The 22,021-nt window shown below is 43.5% G+C and overlaps 2 protein-coding genes across 4 annotated transcripts in view; both read left to right on the forward strand.

Moving 5' to 3' along the window:
* Window positions 1-3,316: 3,316 nt before the first annotated feature.
* On the forward strand, window positions 3,317-14,112 carry IFIT1 (interferon induced protein with tetratricopeptide repeats 1). 3 transcript variants are annotated; one of them, XM_027771490.1, is made up of 3 exons: window positions 3,317-3,509; window positions 5,502-5,629; window positions 12,455-14,112. In XM_027771490.1, the coding sequence occupies exon 3, from the start codon at window positions 12,543-12,545 to the stop codon at window positions 13,884-13,886; it is 1,344 nt and encodes a 447-aa protein (XP_027627291.1). In that variant the 5' UTR covers window positions 3,317-3,509; window positions 5,502-5,629; window positions 12,455-12,542; the 3' UTR covers window positions 13,887-14,112. The 3 variants fall into 3 exon arrangements, with proteins under 3 accessions (XP_027627291.1, XP_006147680.1, XP_027627292.1); XM_006147618.3 differs by lacking the exon at window positions 5,502-5,629 and having other exon boundaries at window positions 3,318-3,509; XM_027771491.1 differs by lacking the exons at window positions 3,317-3,509; window positions 5,502-5,629 and adding an exon at window positions 11,593-12,345.
* A 6,317-nt stretch (window positions 14,113-20,429) lies between these two features.
* Window positions 20,430-22,021, forward strand: part of IFIT5 (interferon induced protein with tetratricopeptide repeats 5) — an 8,107-nt gene continuing 6,515 nt past the window's right edge. Inside the window, exon 1 of the mRNA XM_006147619.3 lies at window positions 20,430-20,727. Within this exon, the coding sequence (XP_006147681.1) occupies window positions 20,723-20,727 (5 nt within the window). The 5' untranslated portion in view covers window positions 20,430-20,722. The remainder of the gene's footprint in view (window positions 20,728-22,021) is intronic.

Raw genomic sequence — 22,021 nt, forward strand, 5'->3', positions numbered from 1 at the left:
GAGGGAGGGAAAGTGAGAAATCAGCCCGAAGGGGGAATGGCCATGCCACAATCACTTCTTCTCCATTCTCCTTTTGGGATTTTGGGCATGCATGTACACATGCCAGGCATGATTCTCAAACTGCCAGGTGCAAGACTCCAGCTGTGGTTGGCCATGTCGGAGCCCAGCACCTTAACCACCACTCCACCTGCTGACCCCCGAATTCAGGTTTTAATGGCATCGATGTATATATGTACACACTAATAAAATTTGTAAACCTTTTCTCTTATTAACCTACCTATTAATCAATTGATTTTTCAATGAATCTTCAAATTAAAAGGGAAAATGCCTTTCTTCACCCCAAGCTATGAAACAAATTGACAACCAAATTAACAGAGAAAAAAAGACAAAGATGTAGACATTTGCGGGGGTTGCTAGAGGGTGCGTGCATTCATCAGAAAGACAGACAAGAGTCAGAGAGACAGAAAGCGAGAAATCACCCCCCACAGGAGGATGGCCACATGACAATCCCTTCTCCTCCATTCTCCTCTCGGGATCTTGGGCATGCACGCACAAGCACCTGGCATGAGTTTAAGCCCCCAGGTCCAGGACTCAAACCGTGGTCGACTACATGGGAGTCCAGTGACATAGCCATTGTGCTAACTGCCGATCCCCTAAGACATGGACATTCATTTGTTCATTTGTTTTCTAATTTGTCAGTGGTCATATGCGCTTGCCAGAGAGAGAAAGTGAGAAAGCCCTGCTGCAGGAGTGGCTGTGTTACAACCCCTTCCCCGTATTGTGGTACGCTGACTGCAAGCTGACATGGTCCTTGGGGTTGGGGGAGTGACCTAGGGTCAGCCCCCAGCCTGTCCCCTGGGTCTTAGACAGAATGTGGCTATTCCCTGTACAGTTAATTGACAGTAATCCCCCAAACCTCCCAGAGGCTGGTGTGCCATTGTTTGCCCGAGAACTATACCCAGGCACTGCTTGGCTAGTCATGCCTGTGAGCCAAACACTGCAGCCCTGGGTTTAGGTTCTGTGTGTGCTTTTGAACTTTCCTGATTCCTGATAAACATCCTTTTCTTTTTTTTTTTTTTTTTTTGAGAGGTTTTTGCCATAGGGCGTGTGCGCTCACCAGACAGACAGAGAGAGACAGAGAGAAAGAAAGCGAGAAATCACCCCCCAGGGGGGATGGCCACTCCACAATCCCTTCTCCTCCATTCTCCTCTCCTCTCGGGATCTTGGGCACACACACACACACGCCTGGTGTGAGTTTTAAGCCACCAGGTCCGGGACACGAACCGCGGCCGACTACATGGGAGTCCAGCGACATAGCCATTATGCTAACTGCTGGTCCCAACATCCTTTTCAACTGCTATAAAACTCTGTAACAATAAAGGCTCAAGGCCTTTCAGGTTATTGGCCTGACTGGCCCTCCTGATCGCACTTTTGCCTTGAGTCTTTCATTCCGCACTCCTCTCTCTGGAACCTGGACTCTTGGTCTACAACACATGGTGCCCAAACGGGGACCTGAGACTGAGCAAACTTTCACCTGGTAGGTGAGGGAGCCTCTGTAGATCTGCAGAGGTGAGTGCACTTAATCAGTTGAGGAGCAGAGGGATAGTCAGGAGTAAAACATGGGGCATTCTGGGAGTAAAGAGCGAGACCTCCTTTTCCAAGTTTTAAAATCTATGTTTAAGGCACGAGTCATAAAGTCTCTATCAGCCCCCTGGAAAAACTTCTATGCCATGTCTATGAGGTTCACCCTTGGTTCGCTGAGGAAGGAACAGTTCATCTGGAAACATGGAAGAAGGTGGGACAACTATTACAAGACCATTATCAGGCTGTAGGAGCCATGAAAGTGCCAGCAGACACAATCTCTCTTTGGAATCCTACCCGGGATTGCCTAGATCCAGACGTGCATCACAGAGTGTTCCTTTGGTCTCTCCCTCCTCAAAATGCTCTCCCACCTAGAGCCATCTGTGCCTGTGAGGAGGGTCCTGGTTCAGAATGTGAGGGAGAGCCCAAATCCAGGGATGTTCTAGCAACAGTATCTCCTTCTCATCTTGCAAAGGGAAAGAAATCGGCTCTACCGTCTCACTCCCCTCTGCAACAGGCTTTGCATCACGCACACGCCATGGACGAGACATTAGGAAGCTTTCAATGTTATCCTATCATTGAGAGAACTTGCTCAAGGCCAGCAAGTTAGGAATTATCAGCCCTTAGCCTTTAAAACTTTAAAAGAATTGAAAACTGCTGTGGCCCAGTATGTGTTCACATGTGCCCAGTGTGTTTTTACACACGTGCCCACTATGTTTCTCAAGCTGGGTTCAGAATTCAAACCACATAGCTGGCTATGTGGAATCCAGCTGCCTTAACTACCATGCCGCTTTCTGGCCTTCTCTTTTTATTATTTTAGGCCACACAGAGAAACAGCTGATGGAACACATCTGTCGCTTGGTGGTTAAGGCAGCAGATCCCACACGGCTGACTGCATGGTTTGAGTCCTAGACCGGGCAGCTTGAGAAACATTCCAGACATAGGTTCCATGTGTGCCCAAAGTCCCAAAAGGAGGGAGACATGGGGAACCAGCAGTTAGCGTAATGGCTATGTCGCTGGACTCCCACGTAGTCGACAGCGGTTCGCGTCCCGGACCCGGTGGCTTAAAACTCATGCTGGGCACGTGTGTGTGCGTGCCCAAGATCCCAAGAGGAGAATGGAGGAGAAGGGATTGCGGCATGACCATCCCCCCTGGGGGGTGATTTCTCGCTTTCTGTCTTTATGTCTCTCTCTGTCTTTCTGGCGACTCTCTTTTTTGGGAGAGCCCCGCCCCCGAAAAAAAAAAAAAAAAAAAAAAAAAAAAAAAAAAAAGAAAAGAAAAGAAAAAAGGAGGGAGACATGGAGGAGAAGGGATTGTGATGAGACCACTCCCTGTGGGGTTGGGGGTGCTTTCTCTCTCTAGTTCTCTGTCTCTCTCTGGTGAGCACACATGCCTTTTGGCAATAAATAAATAAATAAAATAAGGAAAAAAGGAAGGAAAGAAGAAAAAGAGAGAAAGAAAATTGCATATATGCATGTGATGGCATCCAGATATATGTGTTACCAAGCCAACACTTCCCGGATTGAGCTTTAGGAAGCACCTCTGATTCCTCCCTCTCGATAAGGCATTTTCCTTCAGTGAAAGTAATTGTGCCTGTGGGTAAGTTAGTAACGCTGCTGTCACCAGCCTCCTCTAAGTTTTCAAAGTAAAACAAGGAAAGCATTCATCTGTGTAAGTTTCATTTCAGAAACAAAACCTTTGCCAGCTCTAGTTTCACTTTCTACTTTCAGTTTCCCTCCTCTTTCAAGTTCCAATCTCAAGGACACTCCCACAGTTTATGTCGTGCTGCTGTTTGGTTCCTTTATATAGCCTGTCTTGGGTTGAAATCTTCTGAGAATCCACAAGAAAGACCAGTCCGATCTCAGAGGAGCCTGTCTGGCTAAACAAGACGCTGCAGAACTGCTGCCTAAGACACAGCAACCATGAGGTAAGAATGTCTCTGCTTCTCCGCCACAATGTCTACAGTGCTTGAAAAAAATGTTAATAAATTCTGTCTCAGTGGAGTTTGCCTCAGGGAAGTCGGGCTTTCGTGCTCTTCTGCTGGAATATCTGCTCATGAACAGAGAGAGAGAGAGAGAGAGAGAGAGAAAGAGCAGTCATACACATACATAAATTTTTATAATGAAGGCATTTCTGGTTTTGTTTGCATCAGCCTAAGGGTGATTTCCTCATGCTGTAGCCCAAATATAGGGAGGTACATGAGATAGTTTTTTGCAGGAAAGAAAAAAATAATCCCAATCTCAGAGTTGTTTGTTTATTTCTATCAAACTCACTTGTGTCTGATTGAGGGGAGGAATGGACACTTTGTCTGGGAAGAGACATGGCTCTCTGCTGGCTGTGGGGGCTCACCAGGGAGGAAAAGCAGGGCCCATGGGCAGCTGCAGCCTGGGTCTCTCGGCTGTCTCAGGGGAGTAGTGTAGGAACACAGTAGGAGCAGCCTTCCTCTATGGGCTTCTGTCTCATTTTCTGCATGGCTGGCCTCTCAGTCTGGACTGCAGATATATTCGCAGATTAGCCCTTCCTGGGGAAGCCCGGCTGTGGCCGGATCCTTGACATCCGCCTTTCCATGGGTCTTGGCAATATTTCTGTGCTTGGGAACATCCACAGCTTCTTCCCTCAAAGGTCTAATGTGGAAATTTCTATATTGTCCAAACTGAATCTTGACAAACTGACATCAGCTAGTAAAAAAAAATCTATTCATTACTATTGACTTGCAGATTTTTTCCTAGAGCTCCAGAGGGCAAAATTTTGAAGTGGCAATTTTTTTTTTCTCAGTTTGCTGGAGGGTACATGCCCTTGTCAAAGAGAGACAGAGAGATAACCATGCAGAGTTATTACTGATAATTGAAATAATAATAATAGTAACAATCATAAATTTTATAAAAGTAGTTACTACTTTCTGAATGTTTATTAAGTGCTAGCCCAGCTACTAAAAATATTATATGAATTATTACATTTAATTCTTAAAAGAAATTTATGAGGAAGGTACTTATCCTGATTTTGCTGGGAGGAATCAGACATAGAAACGTTTAGATCACAGAGATAATAAACAGTAGAGCTGAGATAGGAACCAGAGTGTTTAGAGTCGATGATAGTTAAACCTTTAAACCACTGTTTCCCAAAGGATGCCAGTGAGGGTTCCTACAGTCATTGCAGATGACGTATTCATTAACTTACATGTTTCAGTGCTTTCACATGTATTTCAACGGATACAAGGGGAAAATATATCTATCGATATAATTTATAAAATTCTTAGATTAGCAGTATGATTTTTTTTTCCCTCTATGTCAGAGCATGCATACTCATGGGAGTAGAAAGAGGAAACCCCCCTTCCTTAGGGCCTGGTCACACCACAATCCCCTTCCTCCAGTCCCCTAGCTCTTTGGATCTTGGACACTCAAGCATGCAACTGGTGTGTTTTAGGCCATCCAAGCCAGGGATTCAAACCACAGTTGCCATGTGGCTTCCAGCACCGCAGTTTGACAAGCTACCAGCTGGGCCAGCAATATACATTTTTTTTACTCTGATAAAATACATATATGAAAAAAAATGACCATTTTAACTATCTTAGAGTATACGATTTAGTGAATTTATTATATTCATGATGCTGTGCTATCATCACCACCATCTAGTTCAAGAACATGGTTGTCGCTGCCTGGAGAAATCCTACACCATTAAGCAGTTGCTGTTTGCTTGTCTTTCTTCCCAAGCCCCAGCAACCTCTAATCTGCTTTCTGTCTTTCAAATTGCCCAATGTGGATAGTTCGTATAAATGGAAACATAAAATATGTGACTGTTATGAATTCTTTTTATTTTATGTTGCCTCAGCTTCCATTTTAAATATACATTGAACTTTCTCAGACAAGAAGCAAGGCTTAGTCTTTCTTGACATAGTATCCATTTCTCTGCCTTCTTGCAGATCCCCAATGTGATTGGTTCAGAGAGCTTTCTTGTACAATCACCTCCTGGTGACCCCTTCCTATGGAACAAGTAGATAGAACCTACTTCGCATGTCCCATGACCTTCGTGCTTCACATGGACGAGGAAGTCTGCTACAGTGATCATCTCCATCTCTCAGTCACAGTGTAACTGTGTGAAACTCACCCCTGCCAGCTCTAAACCCACCAATTAGAACTCTGTGCAGGAAACCCAACTCTGTAGCACCCTGCACCCACATAAAGGCTTGGGCCCACAGGTTCCCCTCTCTTGCTTTACTCTGTAAGAGTTGGAGCATGCATGTCCCTAGTGGTTCTATACAACATGTGATCTTTTCTTTCTGAAAAGTTTAAGTGATAAACCACTTCTGTTATTTTATATGCTTTTTTGAGTTGCCTCCTCTATGTCTCATCTAGACAGCACACCCAACCCTAATTTCTTTTCAGGTCAGTCTAGGTCTTTCTAGAGAGTGCTTGTCTTGGTAGGAACAAAGTAGACACAGGTCAGACAAGAACCACAGGGCATTTGCCAATATAAATAAGTTTCCTTTGAGAGGGAACCCCGGTTGTGGGTTGTACACTTACTCATTAGGCCGCCTACCAGGATAAAGAACCCATTAAAAGGCACGTTGTAAGGTCAGTAGGTGGCATGGAGTTTAAGGTGTTGTATTCCACATGGCCAACTATGCAGTTCGAGTCCCAGACTCAGTGGCTTAAAAGTCACACTGTGCCCAAAATCCCAAGGAGAGTGGAAGAGGAGAAGGGATTATGATGTGGTTATCCCCTATGAGGGGGAGGGGATGATTTCTCACTTTTCTCTCTCTCTGTCTCTCTCTAATGAGCACACATGCCCTATAACAAAAAACTGAAAACAAAACAGCAACAAAACTAAAATAAAAAACAAAACACATAAATATCCACAACCAAATCCCCTAGGGCCCTGTCAAAGCAGGGATATCATTTGTAGACATTCTCAAGAGAGAGAAATTAAGAACAAATTAGAAAACAAAACAAAATGAAACAATAGTCTTTTGTGTTGATTACTTTCATTTAACATAATGTTTTCAAGGTTTGTCCATGTTGTAGCATGTATCGATATCTCACTTCTTCTTGGGGCTGAATAATATTTTATTTTATGCACTAAAAAAAAGTCATGTTTCAGACACTTCTCTGTAGCTTACTTATCTCAACTAGCTGTATAGTATGTAAGTCCTTTAAACTCAACTGGTTTTGATCTAATCCATTCAGTCTAGTGGCTGTATAACATTCTTGGCGTAGATATACCATAATTTATTTTACTATTCTCCACTGATACTTCCATTCTTTTTAACTAATATATATTTATCATAATTAATTTTTTTAGGTCGAAGAGAGAATTTAATAGGAAAAAAAGATATTAGAAAACAAAACAAAATGAAACAATAGTCTTTTGTGTTGATTACTTTCATTTAACATAATGTTTTCAAGGTTTGTCCATGTTGTAGCATGTATCGATATCTCACTTCTTCTTGGGGCTGAATAATATTTTATTTTATGCACTAAAAAAAAGTCATGTTTCAGACACTTCTCTGTAGCTTACTTATCTCAACTAGCTGTATAGTATGTAAGTCCTTTAAACTCAACTGGTTTTGATCTAATCCATTCAGTCTAGTGGCTGTATAACATTCTTGGCGTAGATATACCATAATTTATTTTACTATTCTCCACTGATACTTCCATTCTTTTTAACTAATATATATTTATCATAATTAATTTTTTTAGGTCGAAGAGAGAATTTAATAGGAAAGAAAGATATTAGGAAAGAAGTGCACCCAAAAGACTTTTAACCAGGCAAATTGCTAACTGCAACTTGCAGTAGCAACTGCTGCCCATAATGACTATTCTTAAACATATATCTTTATGTACTGCTGATTTGGTTTGGAAGATAGATTCTGAGGAATGACATTATTTGATGGAAGGAAATAAGTATTTTTTATTGTAATGACTAGTATCAGATTGATCTTCATAATCGCTGTAACAGTTTATGGTTGTAAAATTTTTTCTTACCCGTTAAACTTTTGCCAGTCTGGGTAGAATCAAATTGTAAATCACTGTTTCTTTTATTTATATCTTTCTAATGGCTAGAGACTTAGAGCATCTCTTTTCAAGTTTATTGGCCATTCATCATTGCTCTTCCACAAACTGTCTATCCAAATAGATTTCTATTGGTCTTCTGAATTATTACCAATTTGTAAAAACACTTTATACTGTCATTCTTTGGTACCCATAAGAGACTGGTCCCAAAATTTGTGGGTACCCAAATCCACGAGTGGATCATGTCCACAGTCCCTAGTGAGTGTACATTAGTCCTATTGGCCCTGTGGGGCTGGGACCATTTTTCTCCAAGGCACAAAATGCTACTGAGTCTAGCTGGTGTGACAGTGCTCCAGCCACTTGTATGGGCATGATAGGATGTCCGTGGGGCCTCAGAGATGGTAATAAAGGGGCAATTGGCCCCCAGGGTAGGGTGCATTTCAGCATTTTGACTCTGCTCTCAAAATGGCCCTTTACTGTAGTTATTTGGGGCCATACTAGTGGGGGTGACGCTTTATTGGAGCCATGCTTTCTACAATGGGTTCAGAGCCCATTGAGGCTATGGGGCTTTCCCATAGCCAGGACCATTGTAACCTATGATGGCAATGCAGGCTGCTAGAGATCTCTCGCTTACCCTGTTTCAACAGTGGGGAGTCTCTCACAGGTCCAGTCTATCCCCAGTTTCAGTGCATTGCTAGTATCCCAAGTTTTTGTGCTTCAGAAGACTTTAGTCATTTCTCTGCTAAATTCCCATGTTTTTCTTTAGGTACTTGATTTGATTTGAAATGAATCGAGTTAATTTGTAATATCCAAGTTAATTTTTGTGTTAGCGTAAAGGAAGGGTAATAAAGGCTAAGTGAAGTCAAGAGGGTAGGGCTGTAATTTAATAGGGCTTGTGTCCTTATTTACAAAAACGAAGAGATACTAGAGTTCTATCTCTCTATATTTATCAGTTTGTTTCTTCTTATAGAGGAGATGAGTCTCTGTAGTCAGCCATCTTGGTCCCTCTCTGGAATGTCCCCTTGTTTTTAAGGTTGAATAACATTCCATTGTATATATGAGGGGACTTCAAAAATTTTGTGGAAAATGGGATTAAAGTACAAGTTGATTTTGGCACAAAAAATTTAAATCCATGAATACTTTTCTCATAATAAGCATTTTCATGAACTTTTTGAATACCCTCTCATAGAGACTACATTTAATTATCCATTCATCTATCAATGGACGTTAAATTCCTTCCACCTTTTGGATGCTCGTATGAATGCAAGTATATAGATACCTATTTGAGTCCTTGCTTTCATTTCTTTTGGGTATATGCTCAAAAGTGGAATTGCTGGGTGAAATCAACAATTCTGCGGTTATAGTTTTTGATGAATTACTATTCTGTTTTCCACAGTGGCTGCCCCATTTTTCATCCCACCAGTAGCACACAGGAATTCTGATTTCTGCACATTCCCACCAATATTTGCTATTTTCTTATTTCTGTGTGTGTGTGTGGGTGGGTGTGTCTTTAATTTAAGTAATAGCCAACCTAGCAGACATAGAGTGGTATCTCACTGTGAGTTTGATTTGCGATTTACTAATGAATAATACGTTGGGCATCTTTTCAGGGGCTTATCGACCATCGATAATTATCATTAAGAAATGTCAGTTTCAGCCCTGTGCCCATTTTTAAATAAGTCATGTTTTTTCATTGCTAAATTGTAGGAGTTCTTATTATGTATTCTGGATAGTAATCCCTTAGCAGACACATGATGTGCAATATTTTCTCTCATTTTGTTAATTTTCTTATAAGAAATTATTGATAATGTCCTTTGATGCACAAAAATTTTAAGATTTGATGAAGCCCAACTTAGCTATTTTTGCTTCTATTGCCTGTTTTTTTGGTGCCACAGCCAAGAAATCTTTGCCAAATCCAATATAGTGGCATTTTTCTCTTATGTTTTCTTCTAAGAGCTTTATAGTTTTATATTCTACATTTTAGTCTTTCATCCATTTTGAGTTAACTTTTGCATAGGGTATAAGATAAGGGTACAACTTCATTCTTCTGTATTTTCAACTTTCCTACACCATTTGTTGAAAAGACTGTTGTTTCCCTATTAAATTGCCTTAGTACTCTTGTCAAAAATAATTTCACCATTATTATGGACTGAATTGGGTTCTCCTCAAGTCCTCATGTTGAAGCCTTAATTCCTAATATGCCTGCATTTGGAAACATCTGAAAAGTTATAGTAAAGACTAAGTGAAATCATGAGGGTAGGGGTATAATTTAATAGGACTAGTGTCCTTACAAAAACAGGAAGGGGTACCAGAGCTCGCTCTCTCTCTCTCTCTCTCTCCATGTGCCACCAAGAAAAGGCCAGGAGAAGAAGTAGCAAAAAGGCAGCCATGGGTAAGCCATGAAGAGAGCCTTTGCCAGAAATTAAACTGATTCACACCTTGAACTGGGACTTTTAGCCTTCAGAACCATGAGAAAATAAATTTCTACTGTTTAAGCCACACAGTTTACGGTACTTTGTTATGGAAGCCTGGTGAATACGACCACACATCCACAGTTTTATTTCCAGGCTGTCTAACCTATTCCATTGGTCCTTACATCTGTCTTTACACCAGCACCATAACGCTTTGATTACTATAGCTTTGTAGTCAGTTTGAAATCAGAAAGTATGAGACAAGCACATTTTTTTCTAAGATTGTTTTAACTTTTTGAAATCCCCTGATATTCCATAGGAGTTTTAAAATGACTTTTTTTTATTTCTGAAAAAAATATTGAAATTTTGCTAGGGATTGCCTTTAATTTATAGATCACTGAGTGGTATTGACATTTTAACATCGTCTTCTTATCCTTGATCACAAGATATCTTTCCACTTATTTGTGTCTTTGATTTGTTTTTAGGAATGTTTTGTATTTTTCAGTGTACAAGCCTATTGCTTCCTTGGCAATGAAGTTGGTGAAGTCCATTTCTACCTATTTTATTCTTTTCGATGCTTTTGTAAATGGGATTGCTTTCTTCTTTTCCATAGTGGATTGTTCATTGTTAGTACATAGAAACACAGCTTATTTTGTCTCCTGCAACTTTGCTGCATTTTTTATTAGTTCTAACCATTTTTATATGGAGTCCCTAGGATTTTCTATAAGATAGTATCATCGGACTGACCCCATAGTGCAGTGGTTAAGTCCTGTGCATAGGGAGTTGGATCCCACATAGCTGACCATGATTTTAATCCAAGCCCTGCAGCTTGAAAAACACACCAGATGTGTGCCCCAAATCCCACTGAGATGGAGAAATGGAGGGAAAAGACCGTGTGTAATCATACCCCAGTGTGTGCAGGGCGTGCCCTCTCACATCTTTCTCTCTGGCAAATGCACTCACTCCCTGTCAATATAGAAAAAATAATGATAATAAAAATCATGCCATTTGTGAATAGAGAGAATTTTATTAGGTCATTGAGGAAGTCATGATGTATTTTTCTATGCACAAATGTATCATGACTTTCCTGACAACCCAATACTTATTTCTTTCCAATTTGGATGTCTTTCTTTCTTTTCTCTGCTTAACTGATCAGACCAGAAGTATCAGTCGAATATGTGGAGTAGAAGTGGTGAAAATGAGCATCATTGCCTTTTTCCCGGATTTGGAAGGAAAAACTTTCAGCCTTTCACTATTGAGCAGGATGCTTGGAAGGGTTTCTCATATATGGCCTTCAGTGTGATGAAGTAATTTCCTCCTATTATTAATTTGTTGCACTCAAGACAGAGAGAATGAGAGAGGGAGAGAGAGAAAAAGGGGGAGAGAGGGAAATCTCTCTCTGGGGGGGAGAAATCACCTCCCAGGGGACATGGCCATGCAGCAGTCCCTTCTCATCTATTTTTCTCTTGGGATTCTGGGCACAAACACACACATGCCTAGCATATTTTTTCAAGTCACCGAGTCCAGGACTTGAATCACAGAATTGGTCCTGTGGAATCCAGCACCTTAACCACCATGCCACCTACTGGCTCCAGTTTCCTAGTTTGCTATTGTACTACATTTCTATAAGATGTAATCATTGGGAGAAACTGAGTAAAGAATACACTGGATCTCTGGACTATCTTTACAACATTCTCTGAATCTATAATTATTTCCAAATAAATAGATGAAAGAAAATTAAAACCTTGGTCAGATGTCACTTATTTAGGTGGTTTTCATTTCTTACATTATATGCAGACTAAGGACCTGTAGCCAGTGTTTCCTAAGACTGCGTTTCAGTCTGTCCTAATTATAGCAGAGTAAAAGGAGACTCTTGTGTAGCACTGAATAAGCTCTGAGTGCTTTATGAATACAGGTTAATCAGTCCTCACGAAGTCCTGTGTGAGATATAGCATCATTATCCCGATTTCACAGATGGGATCTGAGGCACAGAGAGTGCTAGAGAGTGCTGGAGTGGCATACGGAGCCAAGGAAATGACATGCACAGTCCATCGCGTATTTGAAGTACAGACATTCTGGGGGCCAGTGATAAGGCAGTGCTCTGTGATGCTGCACCCACATGAGAAGGTACAAAGTTCACATCCTGGAGTCCCCCTGTCTACATCAGGTGCATGCTTGCTCATGATCCAGGCTGGCTGGAGCTGGGGGTGAATTGCAACACAGGACCCTATGGGGGAGATCTCTTTCTCTGCCTCTCTTTTTTCTGCCTCTCTCTGTATCTCAAGGAAGGGATAGATAAGTAAACATTAAAAATGTATATATAAAGACACTAAAGAAAATGGAGGTAAGTGTGCTACTTTCAGAGATAACCATTAAAATACAAGATGTTTTACCTGGCTCTTTTCTTTTGGCTGTTTCTCATCTAATAAAGGAATCTGCTTTTGTTTTTATAGTAACAATGCTGATGATCAGCAGATCAAGGATAGGCTGGAGCAGTTGAGATGTCACTTTACATGGAAGTTGCTCTTTGAAGACTCTGAAATGCCTGATTTAGAAAACAGGATCTTGGATGAGATGGAGTTCCTAGACACTAAATACAATGTAGGAATCCACAACATACTGGCCTATGTGAAACACCTGAACGGCCAGAATGAGGAGGCCCTGGAGTGCTTGAAGAATGCTGAAGACTTAATCCAGAAGGAGCAAACCGACTACTTGGACATGAGGAGTCTGGTGACCTGGGGCAACTATGCCTGGGTCTACTACCACATGGGCAGATTGGCAGAAGCCCAGACTTACCTGGACAAGGTGGAGAATGCTTGCAAGAAGTTTGCAAATCTCTTCTGCTATACAGATTGTCCCTGGATGGACTGTGAAGAAGGATGGGCTTTGATGAAGTGTGGAAGAAAGAATTATTTACGGGCCAAGGCATGCTTTGAAAAGGCTCTGGAAATGGACCCTGACAACCCTGAATTTAGCGTTGGCTATGCGATCATCATCTATCGCCTGGATTGCCTTAACAGAATAATACAGAATAGTGACTACGCGCAGTCTCTGCACCCGCTAAGGCAGGCCATCAGGCTAAATCCAGAAGATAGTTATCTGAAGGTTCTCCTTGCCCTGAAGCTTCAGGATTTAGGAGAGGAAGATGAAGGAGAAAAGTACATTGATGAAGCACTGAGCAGCCAGTTCTCGCAAACCTATGTCTTTCGATACGCAGCTAAATTCTATAGAAAAAGAGGGAACTTGGAGAAAGCTCTTCAGCTTTTAAAACAGGCTGTGCGGAACACACCCGCCTCTGCTTTCCTGCATCACCAGATCGGACTTTGCTACAGGGCCCAAGCATTACAGATCAAATCAGCTGCAAAGATGCAACCAAGAGGGCAGGACAGAGAAAATGTCAACAGATTGTTAAAATCGGCCATATTTCATTTTAAATTTGCCGTGGATCAAAAGCCCACATTTGAGATCGCGTATTTACACCTGGCCAGTATGTACGGGGAAGCAGGCAATCACCAAGAGGCTGAAGACATTTTCCAGAAAATGTTACACATGACGCCACGGGAAGAAGAAACCCTGCAAGAGCTATATTTGTTTTATGGCCGATTTCAGGAATTTCAAAAGAAATCTGAAGCCACTGCAATTGCCTATTACTTAAAAGCAATCAAATTAGAGCAGCCGTCATTTACAAGGGATAAAGTTATCACCTCTTTGGAGAGACTGGCTTTAAAGAAATTTCGGAGAAATCCATCTGACCTAGAAACCTTGAGCCTCCTTGGGTTTGCCTACAAATTGAAAGGAGAACTAAAGGAAGCCCTGGAATACTATGAGCGGGCGCTGAGACTGGCGGCTGACTTGGAGAACTCTACGGAACACGGCCCCTAGCTGCTGAAATGGTGGACACTTTTACATTTCACTTGATTTTAGGTTAACATGGACCAATCACCTTTTCCACTTGCTACTGTCAGAAATACATTATGCAGTACCAGCCGGTGGTGTAGTGGTTAAGGCGGTGGTCTCCCATGTAGTCAATCACAGTTCGAGTCCTGGACCTGGTGGATTGAAATTTATGCTGGGCCCATGGGCATGCCTGCTTAAAATCCTGAGAGGAAAATGAGGGAGAAAGGATTGTGGTGTGGCCATTCTCCAGGGGGGGTGATTTCTCAGTTGCTATCTCTTTGTCTCTCTCTCTATCTCTCTAGTGAGCATACATACCCTATAACAAAAATCTTGGAGAAAAATATATTATGTAATTCATTGAATGATGCAGTTTTTCAGCAACTACTCAAACTTGAAAAAATATTAGTTATATTCAAAAATAGTGAACCAGAATATGTGTGTCCTGAGAGAGAGAAAAATCATTTGCATGAATACTGTAATAGAAAAAACAGTTCGAGTTTGTAGCAAATAACACATTTGGATTTACATATGCTAACATGTTCATTTAACTCATCCAGTTTTGCCAACAAATAGTTTTCAGTGCTAGATAGCAAAAAACTATAGTGAACAGGTAGACATTTTTCCTAAGCTGCATGTAGTTTTTTTTTTAATTATTTTATTGAATTTTATTCATCACTATTTTTTTTTAATTTGATCAGAGAGAAACAGAGACAGAGAGAGGAAAGTGAGAAAGCAAGCCACAAAGTCTAGGACTTGAACCAAGATCAGCCATGTGGGAGTCCACCGTGCCACCTGCTGGCCCAAGCCCCGTGTAGTTTACAATCTGAGAAAGATAGTAAAAGAAGTACATAATCAATTAAATGTGAGCTTCCTTTGTGGAGATACTTTAATTTCTTGTCAAATTGTTCCAAGAAGTTTCTCCTGCTTTATGCCTTTTTATCTGAAGCACTGTTTAAGTCATTTGCTTATATCAATCTACCAATAGTTAAGTTGAAAAATATGAAAATGATAGAAATGTTATAATAATTTGATATGTACTTCCAAAAACAGTGTAACTAGTAAAACTTATTGACTATGAACAACATAACGTAATGTCCTATGTCAAGTAAGATGGCTATTTCTATATCCTTGATTCGATTTTTACATACTGCCTGCTTTGAAAAGCCATACTGTACCCCATAAAGATGTATAATGATGAGATGTAAGCCAGAAATCGCAATAAAAAGAACTATGACAACGATGCCGATGGTCTGAAGGACTGTCGCTGTCACCTTTGATTATGAGTAATCACATTTTATTGAAAGGCAATGCATGACAAATAATAAAAGAAAAAGATAAAGAAGCAAAGTTCTTATTTTTCATTCTTATATATGTTTGGGGGGAGAGGCCGTATGGGTTTCCTATTGTTGCTGTAATACATTTCCATCATCTCGATGCCTTAAAACTTAACGAATTCACCATCTTAGGGCTCTGGAGGTCGGAAGTCTGAAATGGGCTTCACTGGGCAGAACCAAGGTGTTGGCACAGCCGTGTTCCTCCAGGAACACGGTTTCAGGGGACTTGCTTTCTGTGCCTGAATTCCCTGGCTGATGACTTTGCCATCCAACTTCAGAACCGCCAGTGTCGGCCCAGTTCCGTGGCGCACAGTAATGCTCTGCTCAAGAGAGCTGGGTCCCTTGAGACCAGCAGATTGCATATTGGTTACACCACTTGTCTCCCATGTAATCGACCACGGTTCAAGTTCGGGACCCAGTGGCTTGAAACTCATGCTGGTGTGTGTGTGTGTGTGTGTGTGTATGCCTAAAATCCTGAGAGGGGAGTAGAGGTGAAGGGATTGTGATGTGGCCACCCCCCCGCCCCCCGCACCAGGGGGTGATTTTGCACTTTCTTTCTCTCTGGCAAGCACATGAGCCCTAGAGCAAAAATCTTAAAAAAAAAAAAAAGAGAGAGAGAGAGAGAGATTGAGAGCTAGATCCCACTTGGTGACCAAGGTTAAAATCCCTGGCCCTGAGGCTAGCAGGTGGCGTGGTGGTTAAGGGCACTCGACTCACACATGGGTGACCACAGTTCAAGTCCTAGACCTGGCAGCTTGCTTTCTCATTCTCTCGCTCTCTCTCTTTCTCTCATGCTGTCCCTCTCTGGTCAAATTAAAATAAATGCGGTTAAATAAAATAATTTTAAAAATCCCTGGCCCAGCTCATCTAAAACACTCCAGGCACCTGTGTGATTGCCCGAGATGCGGAAGGCTTGGAGGTAAAAGGGGTGAAGGAGTGAACAGACGCTGTGGAGGTCGCTCACCTCTCTGGAGCCCATGTCCATGCGATGGCCGCTTCCAAGCTAATGGCGGCTCCTGGCAATCCTCAGTGTTCCTTGCCGTGGGGCTACGTCCCTCCACTCTCTAGCTCTATCTTCATATGGTTCTCTCTCTGTGTTTATCCCCAGATAGCCCTCTCTCTTCTCTTAAAAAGACACGTCTTCAGGGTGAAACCTAACTCCAGGATGATTTCAACATCAGATCCTTAATTACATCTTCAAAGATCCTGTTTTCAAGTAAATCACATTCCGTGTGGACATGAATTTTGAGGGGACACTTTTCAACCCACCACAGGGAGCCATTCCTCTGAGTTGGTACAAAGTGAGCAACGAAGACCCTGAAAGCCAAGGAGGCCATGAGAACACAAGTCCCCAAAAGGTTCACAGAAACATGAGCAGGGCTTTAACTTTTCTTTTCTTTTCTTTTCTTTCTTTTCTTTTCTTTTTTTTTTTAAGAGGTTTTTGCTATAGGGCACGTGCACTCGCCAGAAAGACAGAGAGAGACAGAGAGACAGAAAGCGAGAAATCACCCCCCAGGGGGGATGGCCATGCCGCACTCCCTTCTCCTCATTCTCCTCTCGGGATCTTGGGCACGCACGCACATGCGCCTGGCATGAGTTTAAGCCACCGGGTCCAGAATCTGAACTGCAGTCAACTACATGGGAGTCCAGCGACATAGTCATTACGCCAGCTGCTGGTCCTGAGGGCTTTGACTTTCTGCTGAAATTCTATAGGAATGGGAGGAGTGAGTAAAATGTATCTGTATCATTGAGGAGCAGGCACCAGAGTTACAAGGAGGTAATCTTTCTCATCTCTGTTATAAAAAGAGATCATTAGATTTAACGAAAAGGTTAGCTTAAAGTCTTTGTGTTTAGAGAAACAGACCGTATGATATATGTGAAATAAGTCTGATCACTGCCGACTCTCCCAGGGAAGAAGTATAAAATGTAAATCCTTGTTGTATAATTGGCTAGCTCTCTGGCTATTGGCCAATACTACCCAGGTATTTCTACCCATTATTTGCACCCAGGAAACAGAGCCAATTAATGCAAAATAAATCTCTGGATCAAGTATTTATTTAGGTGAAATATATTTGACAGTCTCCAGAGATCACAGCTGCTTAGTGTGTTTTATTGTTAACAGTGCCTCACGGTTCCTTTCTTCTCAGTATGGAAGAGATCTCTGCACTTCTCAGAGCTCAGTAATACTAAAATGTTACAGTCTGGATGTTTGCAAAGAAAAACAACAAACTGCAAATCCAGAACCAAAAATGCTCTTTTGTATTGAAAATACTATTGCCAAACTCATACACGAGCATCTCTGGCAAGACTAAGAAGTCTCTGGATTGGCAGCTGCATGTACCTTCTGGCAATTAAGAGAAAAATAAAAAATAAAAATTACGGATACTAAGTGAGAGCATGATTTGGGGCCAGGAGGCAGCAGTGTGGTAACACAACTGGACCACATAGGACAGGTCCAGAGCCGGGACCTTCCTCAGCCCTCCAGGTAGGTTCACACGTGCCATGATCCGGGCCATCTGAGACTGGAGATGGATCTGGGCACAAAGATCTCTTTCTCTTTCTAGGGAGAAATAAATAAACTTTAATAAATAAACAAATAAATAAATAAAGGTAGTATTTACAACCATAATTTATAACTATGAGGGGTGCAAGAAGGGAGGGGAAGACCTTGTCTCCCTTTCCAGGGGGCATTTGGCAATGTCAGATGTTTTTAGTCACCCAACTTCCGGGTACTACTGCCATCTAGTGGGTAGAGATAGCAATGATACTCAACATGGAGCTATGCCCTGGACTGCGTCTCAACAGAGAACTACAGTGCCAAGCTTGGGAAATGGTCTTAAACCTATTTCTTGAAAAAGTTACTGAAATTGCATGCTTATTCTAAGGCACTACTTGTGGAAGTTCTTACCTATTTCTTTAAGTTTCAGTTTCCCAAACTGATTTTAATTAGTTAAGGAGAAACAAAGATACGGAACCTGATCAGAACCCATTCAGGAAACTGAATATGTTTCCTTTGTTTTCTCTTTTCTAGCTGCTGTATTTTAAATGTTGATAAGAACAAACTCAGGAACCAGCATATGGCGTAGTGGCTGCATCACTGGACTCTCACATAGCGGACTGTGGTTCAAGTCTCAGACCAGGCAGCTTGAACTCATGCCGGGCACAGGTGTGTGTGTGTGTGTGTGTGTGTGTGTGTGTGTGTGCCCAAAATCCCAAGAGAATGGAGGAGAAGGGATTGTGGCATGGCTATACTCCCAGAGGGGTGATTTCTCACTTTGTGTCTCTCAGTCTCTCTCTGTCTCTCTGGCGAGCACATGTGCCCTATAGCAAAAACCTCTCTGCCTAAAAATAAAAAATAAAAAAATGAGTAAGTTCAAAGGGCACTGATTCATTCTCCCAATAATCCATCCAATCCAAAAGAGGGTTAAAAAAAAAAAAACTCACTTCCTGTCTCGTCATTACAGCCTGTTCTACTCATCAGGCCTTTTCTTGGTTTTTTCTCAATCTTGAAAATGTGTATTCTTTAAAGATATTTTACAGTTGATTTTTGTTTTCCTGAATTGAAATTGCTAAACAATGTAAGTAGATAAGCAGAAGTTTTTCTTCCCAATTTTTACCACTGATTGCCTAGTTACTAACCATTTAAACCTTAACAAATTAAAACCACTTCTTAATCTAGCTGCAGCTGGGGTGCGGGGAGAGTTGGGTAGAGGCGGAAAGATATCGATGCACTGGAAATTTTCCAACACTGGAATGCTAGTGAGTTGTTCTATATCCATGGCTAGCACAGTGACACACAGACAATGTGACATTCTGCAATGTGAAGCCACGTGGGAAGGTGCCCAGGTCACATCCTGAGGGCTCCCTGTCCATGGTGTGAGCCTGCCTGACTGAGGCTGGGGTGATGATGGTGTGAAAACCCCATTTGGGGTGCTCACTCTCTCTCATGGGAGAAGGAAATAAACAATTTCTTTTTCTGCATTCTTGCTAAGGAAGACATTTTGGATTTATTTTTCTATGCAAAATCAATCTTTCCATATCTTTTCCCAACTTTGGCTTCCATTTAAGGTAAACCTGAGACTAGCTACACCACTCCCAAGTCTCACATCACCTCTTTGCTTCTTGAGGCTTCTCTTCAGCTCTTTCCACTCCACTCCAGACATACCATCCACATACGTCAAGTCTGTTCCTGCCTGAAGGGCTTTGCACTTACTGTTCCCTCTGCCTGGAATGTCCTTCCCAGCCCCAACCACAGCACTTGCTCCTTCATTCACCCCCTTCAGACCTTTGCTCAAGGGCCACTTTCTCAGGGAAGCCACCACTTCATCCTTGGTAAAAAAGCAGACCTCCCTGGGCTCTTCCTGTTGCACCATCTGACACACAGCCATTCCCCTTACCATTCACCCAGCGCACCTGCCCTTCACTCCATGAAGTCCCTCTCTTGTTTTCTTTATCTCTATGTTGACAATATTTTGAACAAAGCTTGGCTCTCAGTACTTTCCCATAACTATCTTAAATCGGGTCAGCTCCCTTGACCTAAGCACAAAGGACCTCAGTTCAAAGCCCAGCCTCCTCAGTCTGAAACACTGTAGACACAGGATCAAATACCCGAGCTCCCCCGGGAGGAAGAGCCAGAGGACTCACGCTCTCACGCTCGTATGCATGCACTCTTGTCATGAGAGAAGAAAATTATTAAAATTTGTTGACAGAATGAATGAATAAATTTGGAGGGGCCAAACTTTTCATGGATGTGTATTTGGAATTTTCTGCTTAAATCCCAGCCGCGTCTGCAGGGAGACCGCGTTACACCAAGTGCACCAGCGAGGGCCTAGGAGGAAAGGCTCTTGTACAGTTGCGGGTGGGAGCGCGCCCCCTCTCCGCGAAGCTCTGCAGCAGGATCCATCGAAACTTTAAATGCTCGTACATTTCGGCCTCCACATTTCTCCACCTTAACTATGCCCAACCCAACGGAAATAATAGCGGAGATGTTCACCCCTGCAGCGCTGCTTGCTCAATCAAAAGACTGGGATAGGAGCAGGGATTTCCTTTTCCACTGAGGAGGTAGAAAAGGGGAAAGAACAGCCTGACAGCAAAAATAAAGCTGAACAATCACAATCTCCAGTGCTTATATATAAAAAGTAAATAAATAAATAAAAGCGCTTCCCAGTGGCATGCGGAGTCCAGGAGACAGAGTCCAGGAGACAGGTGAGAGCGGAGAGCAAAGCCCCCACGCCCAGCTGCAAATCCAGCTGCAAATCGCCCTGCATTCCGCAAGCTCCGACTTAAGTTTCGGTTTCCAGACCCTCCCTCGGGGTCAGCTTTGGTTTCTAGTTTCCTTTTCCTGCTCGGGTCCTTCCTTCAACAAAGACGTGCCAGCTCCCACCCGCGCCGCCGCAGGGGAAACGCACGCACGCGCACTCGCCTGGCCACCTGCCGACGGTCAGGGTCCCCAGGACAGAGAGCGAGGGGACGCAGAGCCTGGCCACCATGAGGTAAGGGCTTTCCTCCGCCTCGGCGCGGAGCCCTCGGTTGGCCTTTGTTTCAGACCCGAGTTGTTCTGGATCGCATCCCCCACCCGATGCTGCGGCCCTGGGCGAGGCCGAGCCCTTAACGCCCGCAGCTGGGCGGCTGCGTGCGGGACACCCTGCAAGTCCCGTCCCTTCGCGGGTGTCAGCGTCCACACCCGCGGGGCGTGTGGCCAGCGACGCCCTCGCCTTGCGGCTCTCTAGGCTGCCGCGACGGTGTGTGCTGTGTGTTCGCGCCCACAGCGGGGTAACGCGGGTCAGCGCTGGCCGGGAGACCCCGGAGCCCCGCGGGCGGCGCTGGCACCTGCTCCCAAGGCCTGTCGCGTGCTTCTTTCCGGCCGCGCCCAGCTGCCATCCCCCGGTGGTACATGGGGTGCCCGCGGCCCTCCCGGGGGCGCAGATGCCCGCCACCGCCGTTTTGCCTTTCTGATTCTGGGTCTGCGTTCCCCAGGCCCCGGGACCTGCCCTGGCACAGGTGCCGCTGTGATGGTTTCTGTCTCCCAAGGACAGCGACGAATTGCTTCTTTTCTAGCTATGGAACCAAATTGCCTAGAGACGAATGTCGCCCTCCCTACAGCGCCCACAGGCAAGGTTAAAAGACTAAGTAGACGAAGGGCATCCAGCAGAGCGTCCACCCTGAGCGCTCCGGCTGCAGGGTGACACCTGAGCAGCCTCCTCACCTGTGGGCGGGGCTCCGGGGACCTTCGAAACCGAAGGACTTTTGTCTCTGTGGTAGCGAGTGGCTATGGAGGCTATGTCGTTGTGGACGGGGCAGATGTGATCAGCGGGGCATGCCCTGTTCATCCTACTCGGAGAAAGGAATCAGGGGGCCTCCTGCCTGAGTCAGGATGACGGGAAGGGGGCCGAAACTTGTTTACAAAATCCAAACGGGGAGCCAGAAAGAGCATGCAAGCTAGAAAGACAGGTGGTGGGGGATGGGGGTGGGGAGGCATAGAAAGCAACCATGGATACCAGAGACAATGCGGGAGGAGGGTTAGACAGGGCAGAGGGTTAGGGATAGAAATCAAGGATAGAAAAAAAAAAAAGGCAAAATATATAAGAAATGGAAAATTAAAAAGAAAAAAAAAAGACAGGTGGGGGCCAGCAGTGTCATGGAGGTGAGGGCAGCTGACCCACATGGCCCACTGCGTTGTGCAGGTGCCAGACCCAGCGGCTTGAAAAGCACCTCAGCCCGGGGACCAGCAGTTAGCGTAATGGCTATGTCGCTGGACTCCCACGTAGTCTACCGCGGTTCAAGTCG

This window comes from Tupaia chinensis, unplaced genomic scaffold (assembly GCF_000334495.1).
Source record: "Tupaia chinensis unplaced genomic scaffold, TupChi_1.0 Scaffold000217_1, whole genome shotgun sequence".
In the NCBI taxonomy this organism is placed as follows: Eukaryota; Metazoa; Chordata; class Mammalia; order Scandentia; family Tupaiidae; genus Tupaia; species Tupaia belangeri.